The 26,356-nt window shown below is 33.8% G+C and overlaps 2 protein-coding genes across 2 annotated transcripts; one reads left to right on the top strand and one right to left on the bottom strand.

The window, feature by feature from the left end:
- The first annotated feature begins 5,667 nt into the window (after positions 1 to 5,667).
- Positions 5,668 to 6,831, top strand: LOC136233542 (probable galacturonosyltransferase-like 10). The gene has a single exon (XM_066023229.1). It carries the CDS (start codon positions 5,705 to 5,707, stop codon positions 6,758 to 6,760), a length of 1,056 nt encoding a protein of 351 aa, XP_065879301.1. The 5' UTR covers positions 5,668 to 5,704; the 3' UTR covers positions 6,761 to 6,831.
- A 10,709-nt stretch (positions 6,832 to 17,540) lies between these two features.
- On the bottom strand, positions 17,541 to 20,364 carry LOC136233632 (uncharacterized). Its single transcript, XM_066023357.1, has 5 exons — positions 19,828 to 20,364; positions 19,491 to 19,743; positions 18,289 to 18,387; positions 17,972 to 18,177; positions 17,541 to 17,714 (listed from the first exon to the last, which is right to left on the bottom strand). The coding sequence occupies exons 1-5, from the start codon at positions 20,244 to 20,246 to the stop codon at positions 17,639 to 17,641; spliced, it is 1,053 nt and encodes a 350-aa protein (XP_065879429.1). The 5' UTR covers positions 20,247 to 20,364; the 3' UTR covers positions 17,541 to 17,638.
- Positions 20,365 to 26,356: the final 5,992 nt, after the last annotated feature.

Genomic DNA, 26,356 nt, shown 5'->3' with positions numbered 1-26,356 from the left:
TTTAACCTTTATGAAGCAATTTCTGGCCAAGCTGTCAATTGAGACAAATCACAGGCTATCTTTGGCAATTATATCTCCTCCACTCGCAGAAATCGACTATCTGGCATTCTAGGAATTAAGATTGCTTCTCTTCCATTCAACTACCTCGGAGTTCCATTGTTTCAAAGAGCCCCTAGGTCCAGATACCTACAACCTCTTATTGACAGATTTCTCAGCAAATTCAGTCTATGGCGGGGACAATCCTTATCTTTTGCTAGTCGGCTCACACTTATTAAATCTTCTTTGACTGGAGCTTTGGTGCACTCGTTTCTAATTTACAAATGGCCATGTGCTCTCATTACTCGAGTCAACAAGGCTGTCCGTAATTTTCTATGGACCGGGGATAGGGATAAAAGGAAGCTCATCACAGTTCCTTGGAGTATTTGTTGTCAGCAAGCAGGCTCTGGTGGCTTAGGCATTAAAGATTTTAAGCTTTTCAATTCTTCCTTGATTGCAAAATTCTGTTGGGATCTTTTGCAGGGTCAGAGCTTCATTACCTCTATGCTCAGGCATCGCTTCCTAGAAAACTCAGGTTTGGCGAAAAAATACATTGCAAATTCCTCAATTTGGACCTCGTCGAGATCGATATTTGAGACTGTCAGGAAGGAATCTATCTGGTGGTTTGGGGAAGATTCTAGTTTAAATTTCTGGAGTGATCGTTGGATTGTGCCACCTGTTGCAGATCAGTTGGGAATTCTGGAAAAATTGCAGGCTAAACTCTACAGACCTATCCATGAGTACAGATTGAATGGCAATTGGGTTAATTTGCAGGAGCTACCTGATCAGATTCAGAATGGCATTATGGATATTGATGTTTTTGGGGAATCTGATAGTTGTATATGGCAACCGTCTGACACGGGTCAGCTCACGGTTAAAAGTTTCTATCTCGAGCTTCAGCCGGGGACCCCTGTGGACTGGTGCAAATTTTTGTGGAATTCGTTTATGCCCCCTAGGAGAGCAGCGACCTCCTGGATGCTTTTACACGGGAAGCTGGCAGTGCAAGATCAACTTCAGAACCACGGGTTCTCGTTGGCGCAATGATGTGAGCTTTGTAGGGCAGACGGTGAGTCCATCGAACACCTTTTTGTTAACTGTAGAGTGGCCTCTACTTTGTGGATTATGGTCTGCAACATCCACGGAGTTAGCTGCTGTTATGGATCTAGTTTCGTTGATTTTTTAATGGGATCAGAGCTGTGCGCGTGAGGAAGAGCATAAGGAAAGGCTGGATTTTCTCGGTCACCTCATCAGGGAGGGTGTTGATGTCGTTGTAACCCGTACTCGTCCAACGCCTGAGCCGGATTATGAAATAGTCCGATGGATTCCGCCGCCGATTAACTGGATTAAAGTAAACGCTGACGGGGCTTCGAGTACTAATGGAAGCGCCGCAGCGGGAGGAATTTTCCGGAATCATAGAGGCTTTGTGGTGGGATGCTTTGCGTTCCCGATTCACGACTCGCCTGCGCACATTGCTGAGTTGAAGGCAATTATCTATGCGGTTAATGCTGCCTGGGAGAGAAACTGGAGGAGCCCGTGGATTGAATCAGACTCATCTTATGCAGTGCATCTCCTTAATAATAACTCAAGTGTTGTTCCTTGGAAAATCAATAAAGATTGGCATTCTTGCTTAGCAAAACTCTCTGACATGAATTGGAGAGCCACACACATTTTTAGAGAAGGCAATCAAGTAGCTGATAGGCTTGCTGAATTCGGGCAGTCGGCTGACTCTTCTCTCTGGTGGCTCTCTGAGCCTCATTTTTATCGGTTTTTGTTTTTGATGATTTGTGTAATGTAGCGCACATTAGGTTTTTGTAACTTTCTCTTTCTTTCTCCTTCTCCTTCTCCTTCTTCTGTACTTTCTTTGTTCTTTTATTAATAATATTCGGGTTGTTGGCTGTGCTGGAGGTGCCAACCTAGTTGGGATGTCCGGCCTGCCTTCGCGTCCCAACCTTCATTCAAAAAAATTGAGAAATAATTTTCTCTAGCTTGTCCGCATCCTAACCACACACGTGACAAGGTTGAAAATTAGCATATTCGCAAAATATCGCTAACAGCAAGTAACTTTAAAATTGTCAAAACTTAATACATCATCTCAAAATATAATATTTTTCTTTTTCTCCCATCCATCTCAGTTTTGACAACTTAAAAGAAAATGTTCAAATGTTAAGCAACTACATAAGTTGTTACTATGGTACCACAATTTATTATTTTATATATAATTTATTTTAATTATAAATATTTTCACATTAAATAATAAAAATATTTTAATATTTAATTACATTTTTTATTAAAAAATGAAATAGCAAAGGTGCCAAAAAAAGGGCAATATTGCCATTAAAAAAAAAGCAAACAACATTTATTTTTCTAATACAAGATACTATTTTTAGCACCCTCCATCTCATCAAACACTCTTCTAAATCCCTGATTGTAGATGCTATAAGAGCATCTCCTATAGAGAATGCTTGATGTGGTAATGATTTTAGCAACTCTCAAAGAGTGTCATGTATTGAATTGATAGCGAGTGCTTGAAATTTTTAAGCAATTTTACCACTTTTTGACAACATTGCTTAATTTTTTTAATATAGAAATGATTTAATTGTTTATTATTGTTGCATTTTTATGAAAATATTTATAATTAAAATAAATTATATATAAAGTAATGATTTGTGGAGCAGCGTGTCAATTTTTGAAATTGCTTTCTATTGAAACATTTTTTAACAAGTTATAAAAAATGAGGTAGATGAGTGATGAATTAAAATATTATATTTATTTTTTTTTGGTAACAAAATATTATATTTAATATGAGTTAAGTTTTGACAATTTTTATAGTACGGAAAATGAATCATATTATATTATTCTTATAAATTGGCTTAATATATTAGGAGCCTTCTGAACTTGGTCAAAAAAGTTGATCCTTCGAACTTATAAAGTGTCTTGTGAACCTCATGAATTTGCTTAAAATGATGTGATTGACTCCTTAGATTCACGTGACGGGACAAGATTGGATTTCAACAAATTGAAATGTATATCAATTTAACCAAGTTGAGAAGGCCAACAAAACATTACAAGCAAGTTCAAGAGGTTAATATGTAAGTTTCAAAGTGTCTTGATAGTCCCTTGAACTTGCATAAAATGTTCAGTTAAAATGTAATCAATTGATCACTCGGTCGTAAAAAAGTAAGTTAAATGCGAAAGATGTATTCCACGCATCTTAGAATGTTATTACATAATTCAAAAATAAATTAAAAATGAAGTTATTCATTGCTCAACTATACAACATGTCTTCTTTAATATTAGAACTGCATATCCCGGTTTTGGTCGTTTTACTTTTTTTAAGACTCGTGCAATACATCTTCCACATTTAACTTACTTTTTTTGCAACCGAGTGATCAAGTTATTACATTTTGCGCAAGTTCAATGGGCTATCAGGACACTTTGAAAGTTCAGGGGGGTCAATCAAACTTTTTGGACAAGTTCAGAAGGGGTAAATGGTGTATTAAGCCTAATAAAATTAAGGGATAAGGTAACAAAATAGGTCAACGTGTAAAATAGCATCAATACAGAGTTAACGTTTAAAAAATGTATCAATTTAGTCATCGATAACGGAACGTGACACGTCATTCATATTACTCTTTTAGGTTCTAATTTTTCTCTTCACGTACAATTGATACAACTTAACGTTAAGTTCATATTAATATAAATGACATGTCATGTTCTGTTATCGAAGCCTAAATTGATACTCGCCATATATATATTTTATTAAAATTAATAAATGTGTAGAGTATAATTATATTTAAGATAATTGCATATTTTTTCCAATTTTTGTAAAAAGTAAATAAAAAGAAACGAATGATGAATTCAGATACATTGCAGACAGAGTCAGAGCAAGGGTCACAACTTGGAAGGCAAAAATGTTATCTCGAGCTGGTAAGGAGATTCTGCTAAAATCTATTATCCAAGCCCTCCCCTCCTATGCTATGAGTCTATTCCTCCTTTCTCAACTTCTGTGTGATGATCTGGAACGAATGATGAATTCATTTTGGTGGGGGAACTGGTTCAAAGGAGAGAGGCCTGCATTGGAAGTCATGGGAGAAACTGTGTGCCCCGAAGAGCTTAGGAGGATTGGGCTTTCGAAAGTTACATCTATTTAATCTTGCTCTCCTAGCTAAACAAGGTTGGAGACTTCTAACTAATCCAGATTCATTACTTGCACGAGTATATAAGGCTAAGTACTTTCCCTCTTCCTCCTTTCTAGAGGCGGATCTTGGTAATCAGCCCAGCTTTATATGGAGAAGTATATATGCCGCACAGTCTCTTGTTATTTCTAGAGCTAGACGTGTTGTTGGGACAGGGGAGTCTATTAACATCTGGGAAGACCCTTGGCTACCTGACCCTGACCATCCTTTTGTCGAAAGTGCGCGCCTCTCGGGCCTTAAAGTGGATACTGTGAATAACATCCGACAACCTTCGGGGGAGTGGAACTTGGAATTAATCAATGGGATCTTTGTGGATCGGGATACAGAACTTATACGAAGAATTCCTCTAAGTCTCCGTCTGGTGTCTGATGCATGGGAATGGTACTGGGGAAAAAGAGGCAAGTTTTGTGTGAAAAGTGCGTATAAACACCTGTGGTCTGAAAAATATGGCAATAATCCTTCATTTACAATTGCTGGTGTTAATTGGGATATGATGTGGGCACTTCAGGTTCCGCCGAAGGTAAAAAATCTAATTTGGAGAACCTTGGCTGGCTGTTTACCGTCGCTGTGCGCTTTATCTGCTCGAAGGGTTCCGATCAATAACCTGTGCCCGTCATGCCTGCAAGCGGAGGAGGACGACTTCCATGCCTTAGTTGACTGCCGTCAGGCTCGGCTTTTCTGGGATCTGACTAACGTTGCAGGACTGGGAGATTCTTGCTCTTCATTTAGGGAGTTCTGGGAGAAGCTGGGGTTAATGTTCCCGTCGGAAACTGGTACGGTGGCGGTCTGCTGCTGGTTCTTATGGCTTAACCGGAACAATAAAGTATGGTCAAAACAAGTCATGACGCCTACCATACTCTTCTCCGCGGCCATGCAGTTCATCTCAAGTTGGAAAGCTGCTCAGAGCCAAGAACGTGGTGCTGTTGTGACGACAGCCGATGTAACTCAGAAATGGTGCAAACCCCTGCCAAGTATGTCAAAACTTAATATTGACGGGGTCTGGCAGGCAGAACGTGTTGGTGGAATCGGATTCACAATTGCTAGTGTATGCTATTCAGCGAGAAACTAGTGGCAATTCGGCTCTGGATCTGGTTATTGAAGACTGCAAAATCCTTATTAAGGATATAATTAATGTGTCAATGTCATTTATTCGTAAGTCAGCGAATTCCGCTGCTCACTCTTTAGCCCGTATAGCTACACCTGCTTTTGAGAGGAATGTCTGGATTTCAGTTTCTCCTACTTATGTCTGTACTGCTCTTGCTTCTGATATTTAATAAAGACGAGTCTTCCTTGTCAAAAAAAATAAAAATAAAAAGAAACGCGATAAAGAATCTTCCAGTAAAGTACGTACTGTACTCCATTCAAACACATGATTCTGAAAACGCGTTATTCTTTGCTGTCCCTTTTCCCTTAAATTCATTTCTCTCTTTTCCTTCATTTTCAAAACTTGAGATCTTCCCCATCCCATCATAATGTTCTTTCGCAAACCCATTTTCCTCATCTTCGTCTTCTTCTTCCTCCTCGAGATCTTTCCTTCCATTTCAATTCGACCCAAAATTACCAACACCAATCTCGAATCAGATACATCTCCTTCTTCTCTGCAGTTCTTGGAGGCTCCACAGTATCAAAATGGAAGAAACTGTCCTCTTGTTTCTACTACAATCTCAATCTGTGATCCTTCCCAAGTTCACATTGCCATGACTCTTGATCCTCAATACTTAAGAGGAACAATCGCTGCTATCCATTCAATCCTCAAGCATTCAACCTGCCCCCAAACCATCTTCTTCCATTTCATTACTTCCAAGAAGAATCCCAATTTGGGGGAAACTGTAAATTCTGCATTCCCCTCTTTGAAGTTCAAAGTTTACACCTTTAACGAAAATCTCGTGAACGATTTGATTTCAATTTCAATTCGTCCAGCTCTGGACAACCCATTGAACTACGCAAGAAGTTACTTATCTGAAATCCTTGACCCATGTGTTAAACGAGTGATCTATTTAGATTCTGATGTCATAACAGTCGATGACATACAGAAGCTATGGAAGATTCGTTTAACCGGGTCAAAAGCAATAGCAGCACCGGAGTACTGCCGGGCAAACTTGACCAAATACTTCACAGAACAATTTTGGGGAAATGGGGAATTTCGGGGTGTTTTTGAAGGGAAAAAAGCTTGTTACTTTAATACAGGTGTGATGGTTATGGAGTTGGAGAGATGGAGAGAAGGAGGGTATAGGGAGAAGATAGAGAAATGGATGAGAATACAGAAGGAGGTAAGGATTTATGAATTGGGTTCACTTCCACCATTTTTGTTGGTGTTTGGTGGGAATGTGGAGAGGATAGAGCATAGGTGGAATCAGCATGGATTAGGGGGAGATAATGTTGTAAATAGTTGTAGAAGTTTGCATCCAGGGGGTGTTAGTTTGATGCATTGGAGTGGGAAAGGGAAGCCATGGAAAAGGATTGATGAAGGGAATCCATGTCCTGTTGATTCTTTATGGGCACCTTATGATCTTTATAAGCACTCATGATGAGGGTTTTGTTTTGATTTGTATATAAACATTCATTGATTCATTCTATTCAATTTTGTTCTTAAATTGCTTCTTATTTGTGTTGTATCAATTCTTTGGAGCTTTGAGCTGATTTTGAAGAAATTAAGTGTATTAAGACTGATTATTCTCAAAATCTTTTCAGTTTTTTGCTTGTCCAAACAATTGCTATTAGTTAATATAATTGCAGGTAAAAAAGCTAAAGTTTTGAACCTCATAAGTTACAGCCATGACAACTTGACTTTTTTATTATCACTCACCACTCAATTTGAAAACCTAAAAGTTTATTTAACTTTTTATTCAATTAGAAAATAATCGAATTTTGCTTTGTTAATATTATGACTAAACGATTTCAAAATGAAAAACTCGAAAAAACGACATTTAATATATAATCACAATATCAAAAATTCTAAATTCCTCCATCCATTTTAAAATAATGGTCATATTTGATCAAATAACACATATTAAAGAAATAATTGATTTGCATTAGATTTAATAAAATGCTTTTTATCTCTCATTATTAATAATTCTCGTTTTTTTATCACTAATTAAATTGAACCACTCTCCCTACATTGAAAACTTAAAATGATAAAATGTGTAACTAATATTAAGCTCATTAATAAGGGTAAAATATGAAAAATTTGCCTTGAAAACTAAACCTCACAAATAATATGAATAAGAAAATTTGATATATTGCAACAATTATTTTGAAATGGAGGGATTACTATTTTAGAATCTTTCTCTTTACATATTCATTTTCATTCTCCTAACCAAACACTAAAATGATCTTAAAATAAAAAAGTTCAACAACCTAGCCAAATAATAAACGAATTCAAACACCAAAAAGTTCAAGAATTATGATACTTGGAAAATGAGCTAAGAATGGGAGAAGGAAACACGGAGAAATGTGAGGAAGAAGATGAATTTTTCTATTAACCAACGTAAAAGGTACCAAATACATCACATTCTTCCTAACAGAAAAGCTAAATGAAAAAAAAGGACTAATGTACACGTGTCCTTCATCCAAAACAAACTTAATAATCAATTAACTTCAAAATGTACACTAATAGGCTAAAAATGACTTAATTGATAATTTCCTACATACCAATTCGTCTCCCTTAGAACCTTGTCCTTAAGGTTCACATCTGGATGCCGCTTTTGAATATAAGATGTGAACTCCCAAGTGGCCTCCTCATGTCCTCTGTCAGACCACAATTGATGAAACTTTAGTGACCGTCTGATTTCCTTTATCTTTCAACACATCAAACATGACTTCTAAAGCACAATATTTGAAGTTGTTCTTGGCAGGTGGTGACTGTTAGAGATAAATACCACTTATTTATCTTTAGAATAATTAGGCAATTAATTTTGAATATTTAGAGATATAATTTATTAGAGAGTTGTGTTTGTTTGTAAAATGATTTTCTAATTGGAAAGTATATTAGGTATGATATATACAAAGAGAAGATTTACAAAGAATCCTAACATATATACATAGGATAGAGATAAGAATATTTAAAAGTAATTGCCTAATTATCTTAGAGATAAATAAGTGGTATTTATCTCTAACAAAGGGAACTCCATAGAAAAGCTAAGAAATAACTCCAAATTCTTAAGAATGATCTTAAAATCTGTAGGTTGGACTTCTATTACAATTTCAAGTGATCTTATTTCCTGTAAAATAGCATATGTAATGAGTCTTTTGAGTGGATTATTATGAACAGCTAGAGAAAAATTAAGACTGACTACTAACCCTAAAATTCCAACTATTGTGTCATCGTTACTAATCAAAGCAACTTCATTCTTACACTTATCACTTCCTTTTGTAGAATATTTTGATAGTCTCTCCACTGTAATTTCTTTACCGTCATGTACCGTCCCTTTATAAATTGCTCCTAAACCACCTTTCCCTGGTTTGTTATCATTAGAACAATAAAAAAAATCTCCAAATCACTTCCTTTTCTAGAATATTTTGATAGTCTCTCCACTGCAATTTCTTTTCCATCGTGTAATGCCCCTTTATAAACTGCTTCCAAGCCACCTTTCCCTGGCTTGTTATCATTAGAGCAATAAAAAATCTCATTGAGAATCTCCAAATCTCCACTCTAGCAGCAACACAGATTTCTCTATCCATCATCTCCTACCGAAAATAAGAATGAGCCATGTCTTGCAATTTCTTAATGACATCTCCAACTGATGCAGTCAGAGTACAAATGCCACCCTTCATAGGCAATTCTTATTAGAGAAGTATGATCTTTATGTTTGATAACATCCGAATATTATTCATGGACAGAAGTGCAATAATACAAAGAAATGAGGAGCTGTCAAGCATCATAAGCCACGTGTAGTGAAGCAAGGATTCGCCAACGAATGAGATATTCTAAGATCCATAAAAGGAGATACGTCCAAAGGATCCACCATCTCAACTCATATGAGTTAGGATCCTCCATCGTATCCTTGGACTGTTATAAGAACACCAAAGGATTAAACTGAACAAACTTACTTAATGCTAAGAACGGTTACATGACAATCAATAGCCATTAAATAAGCATTGAAAGCATGATTGTTCAGCTATACATCCATTAAATGCCAAAAGATTACAATAATTTATATAAATACTCCAGCTATATGGAACCTAAGGTACACGAACTAAATCATAAACTCTTTTGTGATTATTCTTATTATTCACAAATACTATACTGACTTTGGCATTAGAGTGTCCTCTGCCGATCCCAACGGCACCTCATAGGGACGATATTCCGATCAAAGGCATTTCTATAGTAATCAATGTTCTTCTTTCTGCTCAAATTTAGTTGTTTCTCTATACTCAAATTTAGTTGTTGTAGCACCAAAATTTCCCTTAAGTGGAAATTCAGCTAATAGTTCTAGTTGATTGTAAAGATCTGGTGTTATGGAATTATTGAGCCTATTTGTTCCATTAAAAAGCTGAAGTATGAAAGATGCAACATCCCACAATCCATTGTGCATAATAGGTTGTCAATACCAAATGTGATACTCATTTCTATAACACATAGTAGCACGAAGAACAAAACCAGCTATATTTGCGCATTCATAAGCTCTTTGAATTTTGACCTCAAGTGCTTGATCCTTACTTATTACATATTGTAAGTGTAAGCAACAATAGGCTTCTTCAAGATCAGACATCTTGTTGTAAAGCATCTCTGCATTATCTTTGTCCATAAGGACAATAATACAATGGGCTCCTTCACCAACCAACTGAATAAGATCCCAAAGGGCTTTTGAAATTTGGAATCTAAGTTATAATGTTGGGAGTTGGTAGCATTTTGCATTTATTTCGATTGAATCACTCCAGCAAGCTTTTATCCATGTTGTAAGATTATTTGTAAGGTTTGCCTCATGGCATTTGGATAAAGCAAGAAACTGACGAACTCTTTCAATATCACCTGATATATTCAAGCCAAACTTATATTGTAATGTCACAAAATAATATTGTGTGTACCCTGAACTACTGCCTTTACAGAATATAGCAATAAACCGTGATAACTTTTCCTTGATCATCCACATGCATATGGAGAAGCCAAGTATATTTCTGGCTAGTCAAATCCTTCTTAATACTTGAATTCCCATCAGTGCCAACAGTTTCATGTGACCAGAGCTTCGACACACAAGTAAATCAAAATGAAATGTAATACTAAAACACTTTATTTCATGATCACACCTTCCATTTTCAACATCTTTGCTTCTACCGTACATATCAATTAATATAGTAATAACAACAATGTAAGATTGAAATTGAATACCTAGAAAATCAGGTTTCTCATCTCTGTCTAGATTACTCTGTCTCGTATCATAAACATGTGGATTTGAAATCAAATTCCAATTCTGTATTATTGCTTTCCCACTTCCCTTGAACAATTACTTCAAAATACAATTTCGATTTCTGAGATTCAGAAGATATAACGAATGATACCTTTTCTTGCTAATTTTGATTTGCTTCATTTTTAGCGGTTCGCTGCTCTCGATCAGATGTAAGAGCGGTGGATGAAGTTTCCTTCCCTTGATGCTTGATAATTCATACTTAAATCATTCCGAATCAAATCCACTAATGAGTCGAGTATAAAGTTGGTAGGGTTCAGTTTCTAGGTCAGATGAGTTTAGGTTAGTTCGGTTGGGACTAGAAAAGCTATTAGGATTAACGGTTTCATTAGGGTGAGAATTGGAATTTGAGAAGTTTGGATTTGAAATCAGAACCTTGAGCTCTTCAATGATAGTGTTTGTCTGCTTATTGATAAGTTCAGGGATGATTTGTTCTTGCCTTTTGTTATGCTCTACAAACAAGCCTTTCACTATGAATTAGAGTTTTTCTTCAATTTCTTTAAGCTTCCGGGCAAATGTTTCAGCTATAGTGGCGGAAGTTTAGATGTGGCGAAGGCTAACTCACAAGTGAGGAAAGTTGCTCTGATGTCAAATGATACCTGAAAAAATAAGCTAAGGAAAAGAGAAGGAAACAGAGAGGAATCTAAGGAGGAAGAAGAGGAACTTTTCTATTAATCATGACCAAAGGTATCAAATACATCATTTCCACTATTAAGCCGTTACACCTCAGATTCTTCCTAACATAAAAGCTAAACGACAAAATAAACTAATGTACACGTGTATTTCATCCAAAACAGACTCAATAATCAATTAACTTCAAAATAGATAAGCTAAAAATGACTTAATTGATATTTCCCACATCAAATTGAAGTTGTCGTAGAATATCATATTGATCATTTCTACAATTGAAGATTACTTGCTATTAAAGTGGTAAAGTTGATTGACTTTTATGTTACATTTTGAAATTGAGTAACCACAATGTTAATAAGTCATGAGTGTAAAATACCCCATGTTTATGGATGTTTATTTTAGGGTTTTCAGAAAGGGGTAAGAGAAAGATGAGGTTTCATTCTGTTCTTTGTTTTATTAATTCAATCATTCCCTTTATATTTTTTTAGTTTTAGGTTTACCCCTGACTCCTCTAATCTCATTCTTCAACTCCCCCAACGATTTTTTATTCCATTTCCTCTCTCTTACTAACTTGAACTCCTACCTTCCTTATAAAATTTTACTTTACTCTATATTTTCCTTTTTATTTCGATCCACATATTTATTTATTTTTACTTTTTTTTATTCTTGAATTAATTTTATTTTTTATCCTTATACTTGTATATTTTAAATTTTTTACTTCAAAAAATATTTTTTACTAAATTTTATTTTTTGATTTTTATTTTAAAACTTGTACTTTTTTATTTGTACTTTTTTTATCCCTAAACTAATTTCACTTTTTACCCCTATACTTATTTATTTTCAAGTTTTACTCTAAAAAATAATTTTGACCAACTTTTTTTTTTGCTTAATACCTTCCCAACCCCCTTAAGTTGTCCCAATACTACAACTGACCCCCCGAACTTAGAATTGTAACAACTAACCCCCTCATCTTGCTTAGTTGGAACAAATAACCCTTCAAATAGGTTAATATTTGTGATTTCAGAAGTTTTTTTATCATTTAGTTAATGTATCAATATATTAGTTAGATGAGCAACAGATATTTTGAAAATCTTTCATTTCTGATGTAATATTATGTTGAAAGTTTTTTTAGGTTTGGAGGCATAGTTTTAAAAGGCGATCGCCTCTGTCGCCTCAGGCGAGAGGCGACAGGGGCGATCACCGTGCCGCCTTCCAAAATGGAAGGCGGCTTACCTTCAAGAGGCGTTCGCCTCTGGCCCTCAGGCGAGAGGCGACCGCCTTTTGAAGGGGAGGCGATAAGTTAGACATTTAAAAAAAAATTAAAAAATAAAACCCTAATTTCTATTAAAAGAAAAACGCACGAGCCCATAAGAAAAATAAAGATACAGACACAATACAGCCCCCAACTCCAACTCCAACGACTCTTTTCTTTCCCTCCTCACCGCCGATAGTTCTTCTCCTCCACACACTACCGAGTTTCTGCTTCTCAACTCATCGGCAGCCGGTCATCAATCATACAGGTATGCTTTTTCTCTTCTTTCCTCTTTATTTTATCTTCTTTTTCTGTTTTGCTGTTTAGGTTTAGGGTTTTTCTTATTCTTCTTTCACTTTTGATTCTTTTTTTACTTTCTTTCTTCTTATACTTTCTTTCTTTCCATGTAATTGTGCCGTTATGCTGCCGAATTTCTGTGAAAATTTATAGTTTTTTGAGATATGCATATGGTTTGAACTTATGCTTGTAATTGATTATCTTTTTTCTGTTTTGTGGAATTTATATGGTTGAATTTATGCTTTTAATTGATTATATTATATGTTTTCTGTTTTGTGAAATTTATATGGTTTGAATTCATGCTTTTAATTGATTATATGTTTTCTGTTTTGTGGAATTTGATTTGTGTATATCATTTTTGTTATTAAGATGGTTTCAATTGATTGAATTTTGTAGGTGTTTGGAAATGAGTGCTAGTGTTACTGATTCTACTGTATCGAAAAAACCGAATGCAAGAGCGGATCCTTGTTGGAAGTATGTGACGCTAAATAAGCCACCTTCTACAAATGATCTCAAGTGTAACTTTTGTGACTTTGTCTCCAAAGCTGGAATATGCCGAGCTAAGTATCACATTGCTGGAGGAAATACTAGTGTTCAAGTGTGCAAAAAATGTCCACCTCATGTGAAAGAAGAAATTGTTAATTATATTGTATCTAAAAAGGCGGCACGTAAATTGGTGGAAGATGTAGATATCACCAATTTAGATAGTTTTGGGGATGATGAGACGGAGTTGGATGATCTTGGAGAGCCTGGTAGTCAGGGTGGAAAGAAAAGTCTTTCTAGATTTCATATCCCGAAGAAACCAAGGGTGAAGGGTCCAATGGATGTATTTTTCAAGAAAGATGCTGAAAAGGCCGTGAAAGATAGAAAGTTGAGACAAACAATAATAAACGAAGCTTGCAAAAAAGAGTTGCGAGAAAAAGCTTGTGCGGATATAGCTAGGTGGTTTTATGATGCGGCAATTCCTTTTAATGCTGTTAATTATCCTAGCTTTGCTGTGATGATAGAGTCCATTGGACAGTATGGTGTTGGGTTGAAGCCGCCTACAATGTATGAAGTTCGAGTTCCCCTTTTGAATAAAGAAGTTGTCAAAGTAAAGGATGAAATGAAATCATTTGAAGAAGAATGGGCAAAGTATGGATGTTCAATTATGGCTGATGGTTGGACAGACAAAAAGCAAAGAACTTTGATTAACTTTTTGGTTAATTCTCACAAAGGGACTGTTTTTATCGAATCAGTTGATGCTTCTGATTATGCCAAAACCGGAGAGAAGTTGTTTGAATTGTTTGATAAGATGGTTGAAAGAATTGGAGAGCAGAATGTTGTTCAGTTTATTACTGATAGTGCTGCATCAAATGTACTTGCAGGTAAACAATGCTAATTATATTACATTATTAAATTAGGACAAAATTAGGGGTCACATCTATTGAGAATAAAATGAGAGAAAACCGACTAAGGTGGTTTGGCCATGTGAGACGTAGAGCGCTTGATGCGCCGGTTAGGAGAACCGAAGAGTGGCAAAGGGATGTAGTGGTGAGGGGTAGGGGAAGACCTAAGCAAACTTGGAGGAGGGTGATCGAGAGTGATATGAGTTTATTGGGAATTGAGGAAAATATGGTAGTGGATAGGACGGAGTGGAGGGAGCGAATCTGTGTCGCTGACACGACTTGATTTTCACGGTTTTATATGATGGTTCATGTTAGCCGACCCCGAATCATTTCGGGACTAAGGCTTTGTTGTTGTTGTTGTTGTATTAAATTTTTTACTTTTACTTTTATTATTTTGCAATCTTTAATTGATTTTGGCTATCATACTTTTTTAACATATAGGCAAATTTTTGCAAGCAAAGAGGCCAAACTTGTATTGGACGCCATGTGCAGCTCACTGCGTTGATCTGATATTGGAAGATATTGGGAAGTTGCCAATTGTCCAGAGAACTGTAAAGAGGGCAGTGAAGTTGAATTCCTTCATTTACACTCGCCCAGGTGTAGTGAATTTGTTGAGAAAATTCACTAATCAAAGAGAGCTTGTGAGGCCTGGTATCACAAGATTTGCCACTGTTTATCTCACACTTTACCGCATGCATTCGGTGAAGAATCTTTTGAGAAGGATGTTTGTCTCTGATGATTGGACCAAAAGCAAGTGGGCAAAAGAAATTGGAGGAAAGACAGTGGCTGGTTATGTATTGTTGGCGTCATTTTGGGCGGACACTCTTTACATTTTAAAGATCTTTGGTCCTTTAGTCCGTGTGCTTCGATTGGTGGATGGCGAGAAAAGACCTGCTATGGGATATATCCATAAAGCTATGAGTATGGCTAAAGCGACGATAGCGAAGACTTTCGATGATGATAGAGATAAGTATGATAATATTTTTGAAATAATTGACAAGAGATGGAATAAACAACTCCGTCAACCTTTGCATGGAGCTGGTTATTTGTTAAATCCAGCATTTTTCGGTGCAGCGGATGAGAATGATGAGGTTAGAAAGGGATTTTATCAGACATTGGAGAGATTGGTTCCAAGTGAGGAAGAGCAAGACCAAATCAATACACAGTTGACTAGATATCATAATAGTACACCGAATGATTTATTTGGAATGAAGATGGCGGTTAGACAACGAACAACAGTAGATCCAGGTAAATAATAACTTTGGACATTTGAATTTTCCAACTTTAAGTTCATTGTTTGCATTTGCATTTTAATAAGCATTATAATTTTTTGTGTTTAGTTGATTGGTGGAAATCATTTGGAGGAAGTCTTCCACAATTACAAAAATTTGCCATCAAAGTGCTTAGTCTCACTTGTAGTGCATCGGGTTGTGAAAGAAATTGGAGTTTCTTTGAACATGTAAGTTAATAAAAATAATTGTAATAAGCTTTTCTATGTTTAAATATTAGTTATGTTAGTCATTAATGTTGTTCTTAATTATTATTTTGTAGGTTCATAGCAAAAAAAGAAATCGACTAGCTCAAACATGTTTGAATGATTTAGTTTATGTGAAGTATAATCGATCTTTGAAGAATCGAAAAGGGGTTAAGGACACCATTAGTTTGAAGGATATTGATGATTGCAATGAGTGGTTGACGGGTAGAATGGAGGGAGAGAATGATAATGACAATGATGATTGTGTATTTGAGGATGATGACGAATTTCCATGGACTATGGTTAGTTTATTTAGTGGAGCGGAAGAAGATGTCTACAATACTAGGGCAAAAGGCAAAAGTGTCACCCCTACCACCGCAAGTGCTAATGTCACAAAGACATACGTTAGAGGGAACTCTTCCCGGTCAAAAGCCAATCCTCCTCAAGTTGTTAGAGATGAGGTCCATGATGAGGATGAGGATGGGGATGATGATGAGTATCGAGTTGAAGATGAAGAAGAAGAAGAATATAAGGATGATGAAGTGGAAGAACTTGATGGGGATGAAGATGTTGATGAGGAGTTGGATTTGGGGGATGAAGATGCTTGATGTTATGCTATTTGGATTTAAGAATTAGCACTTTATTATTAGACTTTAAGTTAATTTGGTTTATAAGCTTCCTTAAGTACTAATAGTTTTTATTGAGTTAATTTAATTTTATTTGATTTTCTATTTTTTTGTCGCCTCACGTGCGAAAGGCCGTCGCCTCGCCTCTCGCCTCGCCTCAAGGCGATTTTTGGCCCTTGTCGCCTTGACTCGCCTTTCGACTTTTAAAACTATGTTTGGAGGTTATTTGTTCTAAATAAGCAACTTGAGAAGTTTCTCTTTTATCAACTTGGGGGAGACCGGAAGGTAATAAGTCAATTTTTTTTCTTTTATCATATTATTCAGTTTGAGTATTTATTTTTAATTATTTTAAAATAAAATGTTTATACATTTTTATTATTATTATTATTATTATTTCAGTTTCCTCTGTTCATCATCTTTTGATTTTAATAGTTAAATTAATTAATTTTAATTTTTATATTTTATACAAACAAATGTATGTATAAAACTTGTTCAAAATACAACTTTGTAGCTCATTTGAACCAAATAGCCACAAGAAAATCAGATGTATATCATTCCCTTTGTAAAACTGAAACAAACATATAAGAGAATTTAAGATTATTCAATTCTTTTATACTTGTTTCTCTTCCTTGATTTCATTATGTTACCCTGCGTTAACCAAACAACGACTCATTGAAGCCAAATATGTTTCCTCTCCAGCCATCCACAAGTTCATCAATCTCATAACAATACCTGACACTATCAAGACCTTGATCCTACGGATGCCACTGAACTTTGATCAAATACTCAATCAAAATCATGAGAATCTTTAATTTAAACGGTTCACTGATGACATTGGCGAGTAAAAGTTGTACAATTTCAATCAGAGGCCTGATTGAACAAAACTGATGCGACACCAATCAACATCAATGAATTCAACACGTTCGTGTTATTTCTATCTTGTCATGCATAAGTTTCTTGTATATGAATATCATGATATGGAGTAGAAGGTGTCAAGCATTCACACCTATTTTTTAATCATTCAAATTCAAGACCTTGATTGTGCCAAAGGTTTAGCTATTGACCGGTCCTTCCATGAAAACAGCATTATGGACCAAAAAAGGAAAAAGGGAAGGTTGATTGAACTAATAATTTCTGAAACTCTATGGTTATACTATTCTATAGTTTGAGCTTATGGGACTAATTATAATGCTTTGTAGACAACATGGAAACAGAGAAAATGATGAACAAACGAGGAGACGAAAAAATGAAGTATAAATTGTTTATATTTTAACAAAAAAAGGTAAATAATAAACTAAAAGAAAGAAATTTACATGCCTCTCCCTTAAGTTATCTTTACAACAATCCCACAACACAACTTAGATGCAATCTGTTCTCCAAGCCTCTTAAATGATGACCTAGTAACATACACCTGCCACCAGAAAGAGAACAAATGATTCAGCACTTGAGATCACCAAGGAACCCATATACTAACTCTTAGCATTTTTTTTATAGGCATAATGATTCAACACTACCCGATTGACACGATTATCTTTTTTGCGTCATTTATATCATATATAATTACGTGGAGTTATTATAATAGGATAACTCATTTTGACACCCCTAGCGTAATCAAACCAATGATGGGACCCAACAACAGAACAGATTAAATTAGGCAGAAGTACCAACCAGAAAAGCAGCTTCGCTAGGTAATCGCGAGAAGTGCCCATGGCATCACTAAATTCGTCAACACTGTTTTTGTGTCTTTCTGCGTTTGAATTTCCCATGAAATTGGAGATAGGATCATCTTTGAAGAATCTTTGTAATATGTTCTGAACAAGCTGGTGAATAATATCCTCCACCTCAACCGATGATGGTCTAGATAATTCTGACACCTATTTAAAAAATAAAAAGAATGTTTATAACATATTGCTTTTGCAGGCTTATATACAAACTTAAATCTCAAGAAAGGCAGCATGAATTTTATTAAGAATCAAGGCTGTTACCATTTCGGAATCCAATGAACGCAAATACTCTAATAAATCATTCCTACTTCCTCTGTTACATTCTATTCTCACGGTTTCCTCCTTTTGAGCATTCAGTTCCTGAAACAGCACATTTTTCATCCCAAGTCAGAATATCAAGCACCATGTTTGGACCCATAAACTAAACACACATCTCCATATGGATGAATTCAAGTAACTTAATCGCCCACCCCTATAAAACAAACAAAATATCTATAAAGATTACAGACCAAACAGAGAAACAGGTTATAACACATTGAACTCATATTCTACCAAAGTAGTCTTATAACACATTTAACTCGTATTTTACCAAATTAATGCAAGTTATAGCACATTGAACTCATATTTTACCAAAATAGTCCAAGTTATGGAACACTGAACTCATATTTGATTAAATTAAGCATCCAAACTGATATTTTGTTTGTTTGGCCTAAACTTCTAATACTTCACAGAATCCAACTGGAAAGTTCAGCTGCAAAGTGAAGGCCGACTACTTCTCCGATATAGCAAAAAAGAATATAAGATATGAAAGGTCATGAAAAAGAATTTGCAAAATTCAATTGAAGAGGCAGCATACTATTAGATTGATACATGAAATTCACAAAGAACGAGGAGATCAACCAAATGCTTATAAATGCAAAAACTTGTTAGTTTTTCATTCACTTTTCTTGTTTTGTGTTTTTTTTTTTTTTTGTGTGTGTGTGTGTGTGTGTGTGTTGAGTAGGGATGGAAATGGGGATGGGGAGGCTGGTGGCCGGATTACATGAAGTAAACTAAGAATTGACCATCAAATTCCGCTGTTGACAAGTATAGAAATGTTTTCCCATCAATGACAATTAAAAAAGAAAAACAAAACAAAACTTGCTGAGCTTATTAATAGTCAATGCAAGTATGAGTGTAGAATTTCACAATTGATAGTATGGCTTTCTAAGATCCAATTCAGCTTCCAAAAGCAAGGAAAATATGCATTTAGCTCATAAAAATTATTACCAAGATCGAAGCCCATACGTTTAAGAACATTATCATCCCTAAACCTACGTAGGGATTCATGCTAACATTCACCGGAGAAAATAATTCAAGATCTCTCAAACTGCATACTCTGCACTTCTCCCCAGAAAATTAAATAAAAATAATAGCTATTAAAACACAATCAGCACCCAATTATGAGGGATAGAAAAAGACACCTGCTCCGCATAAGATAACTCAGACTGCAACTTTTGAATGTAATTCAAAGCCTCGGGCGACAAATCCCCAAATACCTGAGGACTAATCTCTAAATCATGAATTCCAACCTCACCAACTCTACTCTCGCTCTCTTCAGTCTGCTCTCTTGATTTGTCGTCCTGTTTAGAGGAATTGGACATATTCGAACTTTCTACCGATAAATCCAAATTCCTCATCAATGAAATTCTATATTCAGCATTCCACAAGGTGTACCTATAATCACAGGGACAACAAAATCAGCACACACACAACCAAATCCACAAATCAGCAACCAAAATCTAAACCAATCATGTTTACCCAGTGATGATGGAGGAAATGAGTAGGCGATCAAGAGGATTCTTAGAAACATTAATTGTAACAGAAAATTGATCGGAAGGGAGCAAGCCTAGCATTGTGGAGATTGTCTGTTTCATTGAATCCTTAGCTGAATCAGAAACTCCCTTGGAGATAACGAAAGTATCGAGAGGCTCAATTCGTTTGAGCATATTAGCAATTACAGAAAATCCGCGGTCGAAGCTAGATTTACGAGTGGATACAAAGTCGTCGGAGACTCCTCCGCCGCTGGAGAGACAACTAACAGTGGGGGAAGCGGAAGAAACGGCAGAAGAACGCCGTGAAAAGAGATTGAAGCGAGAAAGAGGAGGAGGCTGAGGTTGAAGCTTAGGTAACAAGTCATTGACACGAGGAAGAAGGAAAGCTCGAGCTGAGGCCGCCATGTAATTGTACAGTCTCCAGCTTCCAAGGGACCAGACCAGAGGGGTTTTTCTCTCCCCCTATCTCGAGAATCCGTATCGGAGAGTGAGGCCCGGCTTTTGTCGACGTGGAAGGATCTTTTCGCTTAGCCTTATAAATTCTGTTTTTCTTATTTATTTCCGGAAATGGACACGAGTATCGGTTTATTTACCGTTTTATGCCACTGGAGTTAGTTGAGAATTGAGAGTCTCGAGTCGACCAGATGCTGCGAATTTGCCGCCAACAGCTACACGTGAATTACACTTTTTAGGCTAATCAGCATCCGTCATTTTTTTAAGGTTTTTCACAATATTAATTAAATTATTAAAATAATTAATGTTTTTTATTACTTTTAAAAAAATCTATTTTTTATATAAAAATTCTTTTATCTCTTAATTATGATGGCTTTATTAGGTTCGTTTTCATTAATAAGAAACATCTCTTGCCATAAAAATAAAAAATAAAAAAATAAAAAACAATTTAAGAACGACAAAGAAATATTAAGGCCGTTTGATTTACTTGTTATTTGCTGTTATAATTTGCTATTAATTATTAAAAAATATTAACTTTCCAATAAGCAGTGATTCCGTATTTTCATAAAAAGCTATTTTAAAACACTTTCTTTTAAAGTAAAGAGCCAAACAAAAGATGAAAAGTATGTAAACAAACACTCCTTAAATATCTATATAAAAATAAACAAATTTATAAACCTAAAACGAATTGAAAAAAACGGTTAAGAGATTATTTTATTAGCATTCAAAATAAAAAAGATCTTTATTTTATCAAAAATTAAATTCCTGACTTTATTATGATGTTTTTATTCTATTTTTCCTCTCATTTTTAATATATATTGTTTAAAATTTTGTATCAAAATTAATAAAAATATTAATTGGACTATTAAAAATATCAATTTATTTTAAATAAATATTTTTTTAACACTATCTTTTATGGAAAAAAAATTCCATCTTAAATAAAATTATTTACATTAATACTAACTTTGTCTCTTATTATAAGTAAATGCAAATTTAAGAAATTTTTGTCAAAAATACATTGATAATTCACATAGTATAAAAAAGAAATTAATAATTGTAAAATAACATTTTTTTAGGGCTGTAGTAAGTATTAATTAAGAATTCACAAAAAAAAAAAAGTGTAAATATTTATTTTTTTTGGTAGGAAAGGAAAGAAAAAACAAACAAAGCCGCTTAGCCCGAGATCAGCCTGGGAAAACTGACCCTCACCAAATTATCCAAGATCAGAGACGAAATGAACAACGGAGGAGAAGAAAAGGTTGAAAGACCCAACATCCTTGAATGACCTTCAACCGCAAAACGGTCCGCAACACGATTTTGCTCCCTATAAACAGGGCCGGCCCTGGGCTATGAAACGAGGGGCGTCCGCCCAGGGCCCATGACGATAAGGGGCCCAAAAAATATTTTTATAGTGTTTTTATAAAATATTTTTGTAGTGTATATATAAATATAGAGATGAATATGTAATATTAGAATTAATTGATTTAGTTGGTAGGAGAAGTTTTTTAGTGATTTCATTTTAACTTGAGGTTGAGGGTTCGAGCCTCCTCCTTCTCATTTTTTAATTACTTTCAAATATTTTTTTCCTCACCCACCTTATTTTATCACTATCAAATATATATATATTTGCATTTATTGAGGTTGATGGTTCGAACCTCTCTCTTCCCATTTTTTAATTACTTTCAAATATTTTTTCCCCCCTCACCTTAGTTTATCACTATAAAAAATAATATACTTATTTACTTCTTGCAATTTTATATGACACATGTACTTGTTATTTTAGTAAACAAATAATTCTAGTTAGTATACTCATTACTATTGCACTACTAATTTAGCTTCCGTATAAAAAATATTGTAATCTTAAACATAAAGTTTACGAGTTGGTGCAATTTCAAATCTAGTTGATTAAAAATGAGTTTTTTCCATTAACATTAAAAATGAGTTTTTTCCATATTGAGTGACTAGATAGGTGGAGGTTGGAGTGAGGATAGAATAAGAAATTACACATAAAAGACCGCATTTTCGTCAATTAAGCTTGAAAATGTACCAACTGATAAACGTTAAGCTTAAAATTGCACTATTTTGTGTATGAATGCTAATTACTATCTCCTAATAACCATATGACTAAATTAGTACCTTATTCCTTATAATAAAAAAAAATCATTCAGCCTCCAACTTAAAAAAGAAGAAGAGTAAAATGTATATATGGGGGCCCAAATTTATCATCTCGCCCCGGACCTCTAAAAGGTCAGGAACGGCCCTGCCTATAAATATGAGCGAAGCTAAGAAAATCAAAGGAGGAGCCAATCCTTTTAATGTCTTTGATTAAATTTTGGCTATTCAGGCAAAAAGCATTGTTTTCTGATATCATTTTGACTGCTTCAAGGTTATCAGACTCCACCAAAAGCTTCATCACCCCCAGATTTTTCGCTAGCTTAAGGTCAGAAAAAATCCTCAAAGCTCTGCAGAGAAAGACGAACCAATTCCCAAATTCTGAGAGAAACCAGAAACCCAACCAGAAAAGTGTAAATTTTTATGAATAAACACAATATTACTATTTTTTTTTTAAAGATATTACTATTCTTTTTAAACAAATACAAGTTTTGTGAATTCTCATGTATAGTTATTTGGCCACTTTTGTATCTTGATTGGTTATTTAATTAGTATTTAAACTTCCTTCAACAAAAGAAAAGAACACGTTGGTATTGAATATTAATAAAGTTTACATAAATTAATAGGTCAATTAAGAATCCTTTATAATAATAAGCAGCCTTATTGTGTCATCATCTTACGTCCATGGCTTTAATCACATGCACCGAATTAAGAATCAATTTGGTTTCTACTAGTAGAATAATAATCAAAATAAAATTTGGATATCAATTTATTCTTTTAATTCTTCATTTGGAATCAAACTTGTCTAAATAACATATCAGTACCAAAAATAACACCAATTATATTATGATAAATATTTATTTTGAGTTGATTTGATTCTAATGGGTGCTTGTTTCAGTTTTCCGGATAAGTGTTTAGCGTTTTATTATAAGCCACAAGAAATGTTGCGTTTAGCATTTTTTACGAAAACTGCAACGTTTTAAAGTTTTTCATGAAAAGATTCATATAAGAGCTTTTTTTGTAAAAGTTGTTGCATATATTTGATTCCGACAAAATTATCCTTCTAATTTTTAAAGATATATATTTTTTTAATATTATTCATATTTCAATAACATTATTGTTGAAAGAATAAGGTTTTTCCAATTCAATAAAAAATTTATTTTAATTCTAAACATAATAATGTGGGTTTTCACTGATTTACAAATGAGTGCTTATAGTTTTTCTTTTGCTGATAAAAGATGATTAGGGTCGTCGCCGTTAGTAAAATTAAAAACTTTTAGATTTACACTATCAATTTTGATAACCTCACATTAGAAAATTCCAAGAATTAAAATAGATCAAGATTAGATCTTTTACATGTGTATCACAATTTTACCAAATACAAATGACTAATCACCTAATAACAAACAACTAACTACAATACCTAACTATTAATAGCAACAACTATCAGTTAATAACTAAACTAAACAAGCCTTAAGGTCCCGTTTGGTAAGATGTAATGGGTTTCGTAATGGAATGACCATTACATTCAAGGTCCATTACCATGTTTGGTTGCATGTTACAATTTTGTATTAATGGAATGAGAAAACCATTAGTTGAATTTTGCTCAACAACTCTTGTAATCCCCATTACATAGAAAAATGATTTGAATTCTCATTACATCCAAAGCATGTAATTCTAATTCCTATTTTTAAAGCTAAATCTAACCTCTCATTTATCAAATCCCACATCTCATCATTATCAAAAACACAAAAAGAGAACAAAATGAAAAATTGAAAACGAGAAAAAAAAAACAAAAAAAGCAAAAAATAAAAAAATAACGGGAAACCAAAAAATAAATAAAAAATAAAAAACGGTGAAAAATGTTGAAAATGGAAACTAAAAACCGAAAAACTATTCATTAATTCATTGATTTCACTTAATATAATTTTGTATTTGATTTCGATTCAAATTTTTTCATTTTTCGTGCTTTATGTTTTTCACGTTTTTCTCATTTTTCATGTTTTCATGTTGTTCGTTTATTATAATTATGTAAATAAAATTTTATAATTACATTTAATTAGGAAAACATAAGTATTGTAATGGTCATTACATTCTATCATTTTGTTTTTATTTGTCAACCAAACATTGTAATAAAATCACATTTCCATTACATTATATTACAAATTTGATTACATTACAACTTTAATTACATTACATTGCATTACGGCATACCAAACGGACCCTAAATATTTTAAGTCAAGGGTTAATGTGATACCCAAACTTAATTTTAAACTAAATTTATCCAAATGGTTTATCCCACATGAAGCAGTCCAAGTTATTATAAGATAAAAATGTTGACACTAACACTAATTCAAAAATGTCGTTTTTTTTTTTAATCTTTTCTTATGCTTCTTGTACAAGATTTCTTTCTCGTACTACAGTGTTATGTCACGAGTACATTAATTAATCTCATGGAAAATAATTTGGTCTTGGTAAAATTCATCTTATTTGTGGGAGTATATTAACACTGACGGAGTCAGTAATTTGTTTTGTGATCTTTTCGGTATAGTAACACTGGCGGAGTCGGTAAATTTATATATAAAAGCTAATTTGAGTCGTGTGGGCGGTGTTAGAGTTGGGAGAAAAATTTCTAATCCGGTCTGTTAGTGTTGCTCAAAAAAAATTTAACCTTTAACATTCTAAATTTTCGTCATTTTATATATTGAATAATAAAAAAAATTAACACTAATTTTTAAAAAATTATACAGTTCTTTTTTATTTTTAATTATAAATTTTTTTGAAAAATTAAGAAAATTTTCTATTAAAGTAAAAAGACAAATAGAAGAAAAAAATTGAGTAATCAAAACATCTAGAGAGAGGGACTAGAGAAAATGGCACGAGCACCACTAATTATAGAAAAAAATATTAAAAGTTGTATAAAAGTTATGTTATGTAAAGTCATGGATGTTTTAATTTTCTTTATATAAAAACAACCATAAAATATCAATTACTATCCATACTTACAAGAGCTACCACAAGCACCTCTTCCTAATATGTATCCGAATCTAGGGATGAAAAACATTGCTATCATAGGCAAGGAGCAATGTTTTGGGGTATAGCACACGGGTTATTCAGTATTCCTATAAATTTGGAAACAAATTCCTACAAAACATTTTCTTCCTAGAGGAAATAATAACATTTATAAATTCATAATCGATGAAGCGCCTATTTAACCGAAATTTGATCAAATGGTATATTTATCTTAAAAAATAGTAATATAAATTCGTTAAATCATTATTGGAGATACTTCTATTGTTGATGCAAAAAGTACTAAAATCATTTTTGAAAACTAAAGTTGTTTGAATTGTCTAGGTTCTGTTTAGTCGTTCGAAATTGAAAATCCACTCTAATTATTTCTAATTAGTTTTTTTATTTCTAAATGATTTTTAATTGCTTGGATTCCGCCTAAGATGCCTCGGCATTACTTAAACAATAATGAACAAAATCATTTTTTATTATCATTTTTTTTTATTTTATTATAATTGACTTTTTGGACACTATCATATAATTATTCATGAATTTTATTTTTTTGTTTTTGAATATTTTGGTTTAATTACATTCTCTACTTATATCGTGATATGATTTAATACCGTAAGGATATCGTTTAATAACTTTTGATAAATTATATTAATTGTGAATATTATATTTTATTTATTTGAGTTGTTTCAATAATATTGTAGTTAAAATATACATGTTTTTAGATAACATGATACATATTTTAATTGAATTTATATAACATTTTTATTGATTTAAAAATACAAAAATACAAATCTAATTAATTCCTGACTAATCTTCAATTAATCCTTGAGGGACCTATCTACCCGACTAGCACCTACTCCATCGATTCCCTTGTATAAATCATTTTAGCAAATTGCATTTTCTCCAACTATAAATTATTCTAATTTTCC

The sequence above is a fragment of the Euphorbia lathyris genome, chromosome 6 (assembly GCF_963576675.1).
Source record: "Euphorbia lathyris chromosome 6, ddEupLath1.1, whole genome shotgun sequence".
NCBI lineage: Eukaryota > Viridiplantae > Streptophyta > Magnoliopsida > Malpighiales > Euphorbiaceae > Euphorbia > Euphorbia lathyris.
Note: the sequence above shows the minus strand (reverse complement) of the source record. Positions and strands in the feature narration are given on the sequence as shown.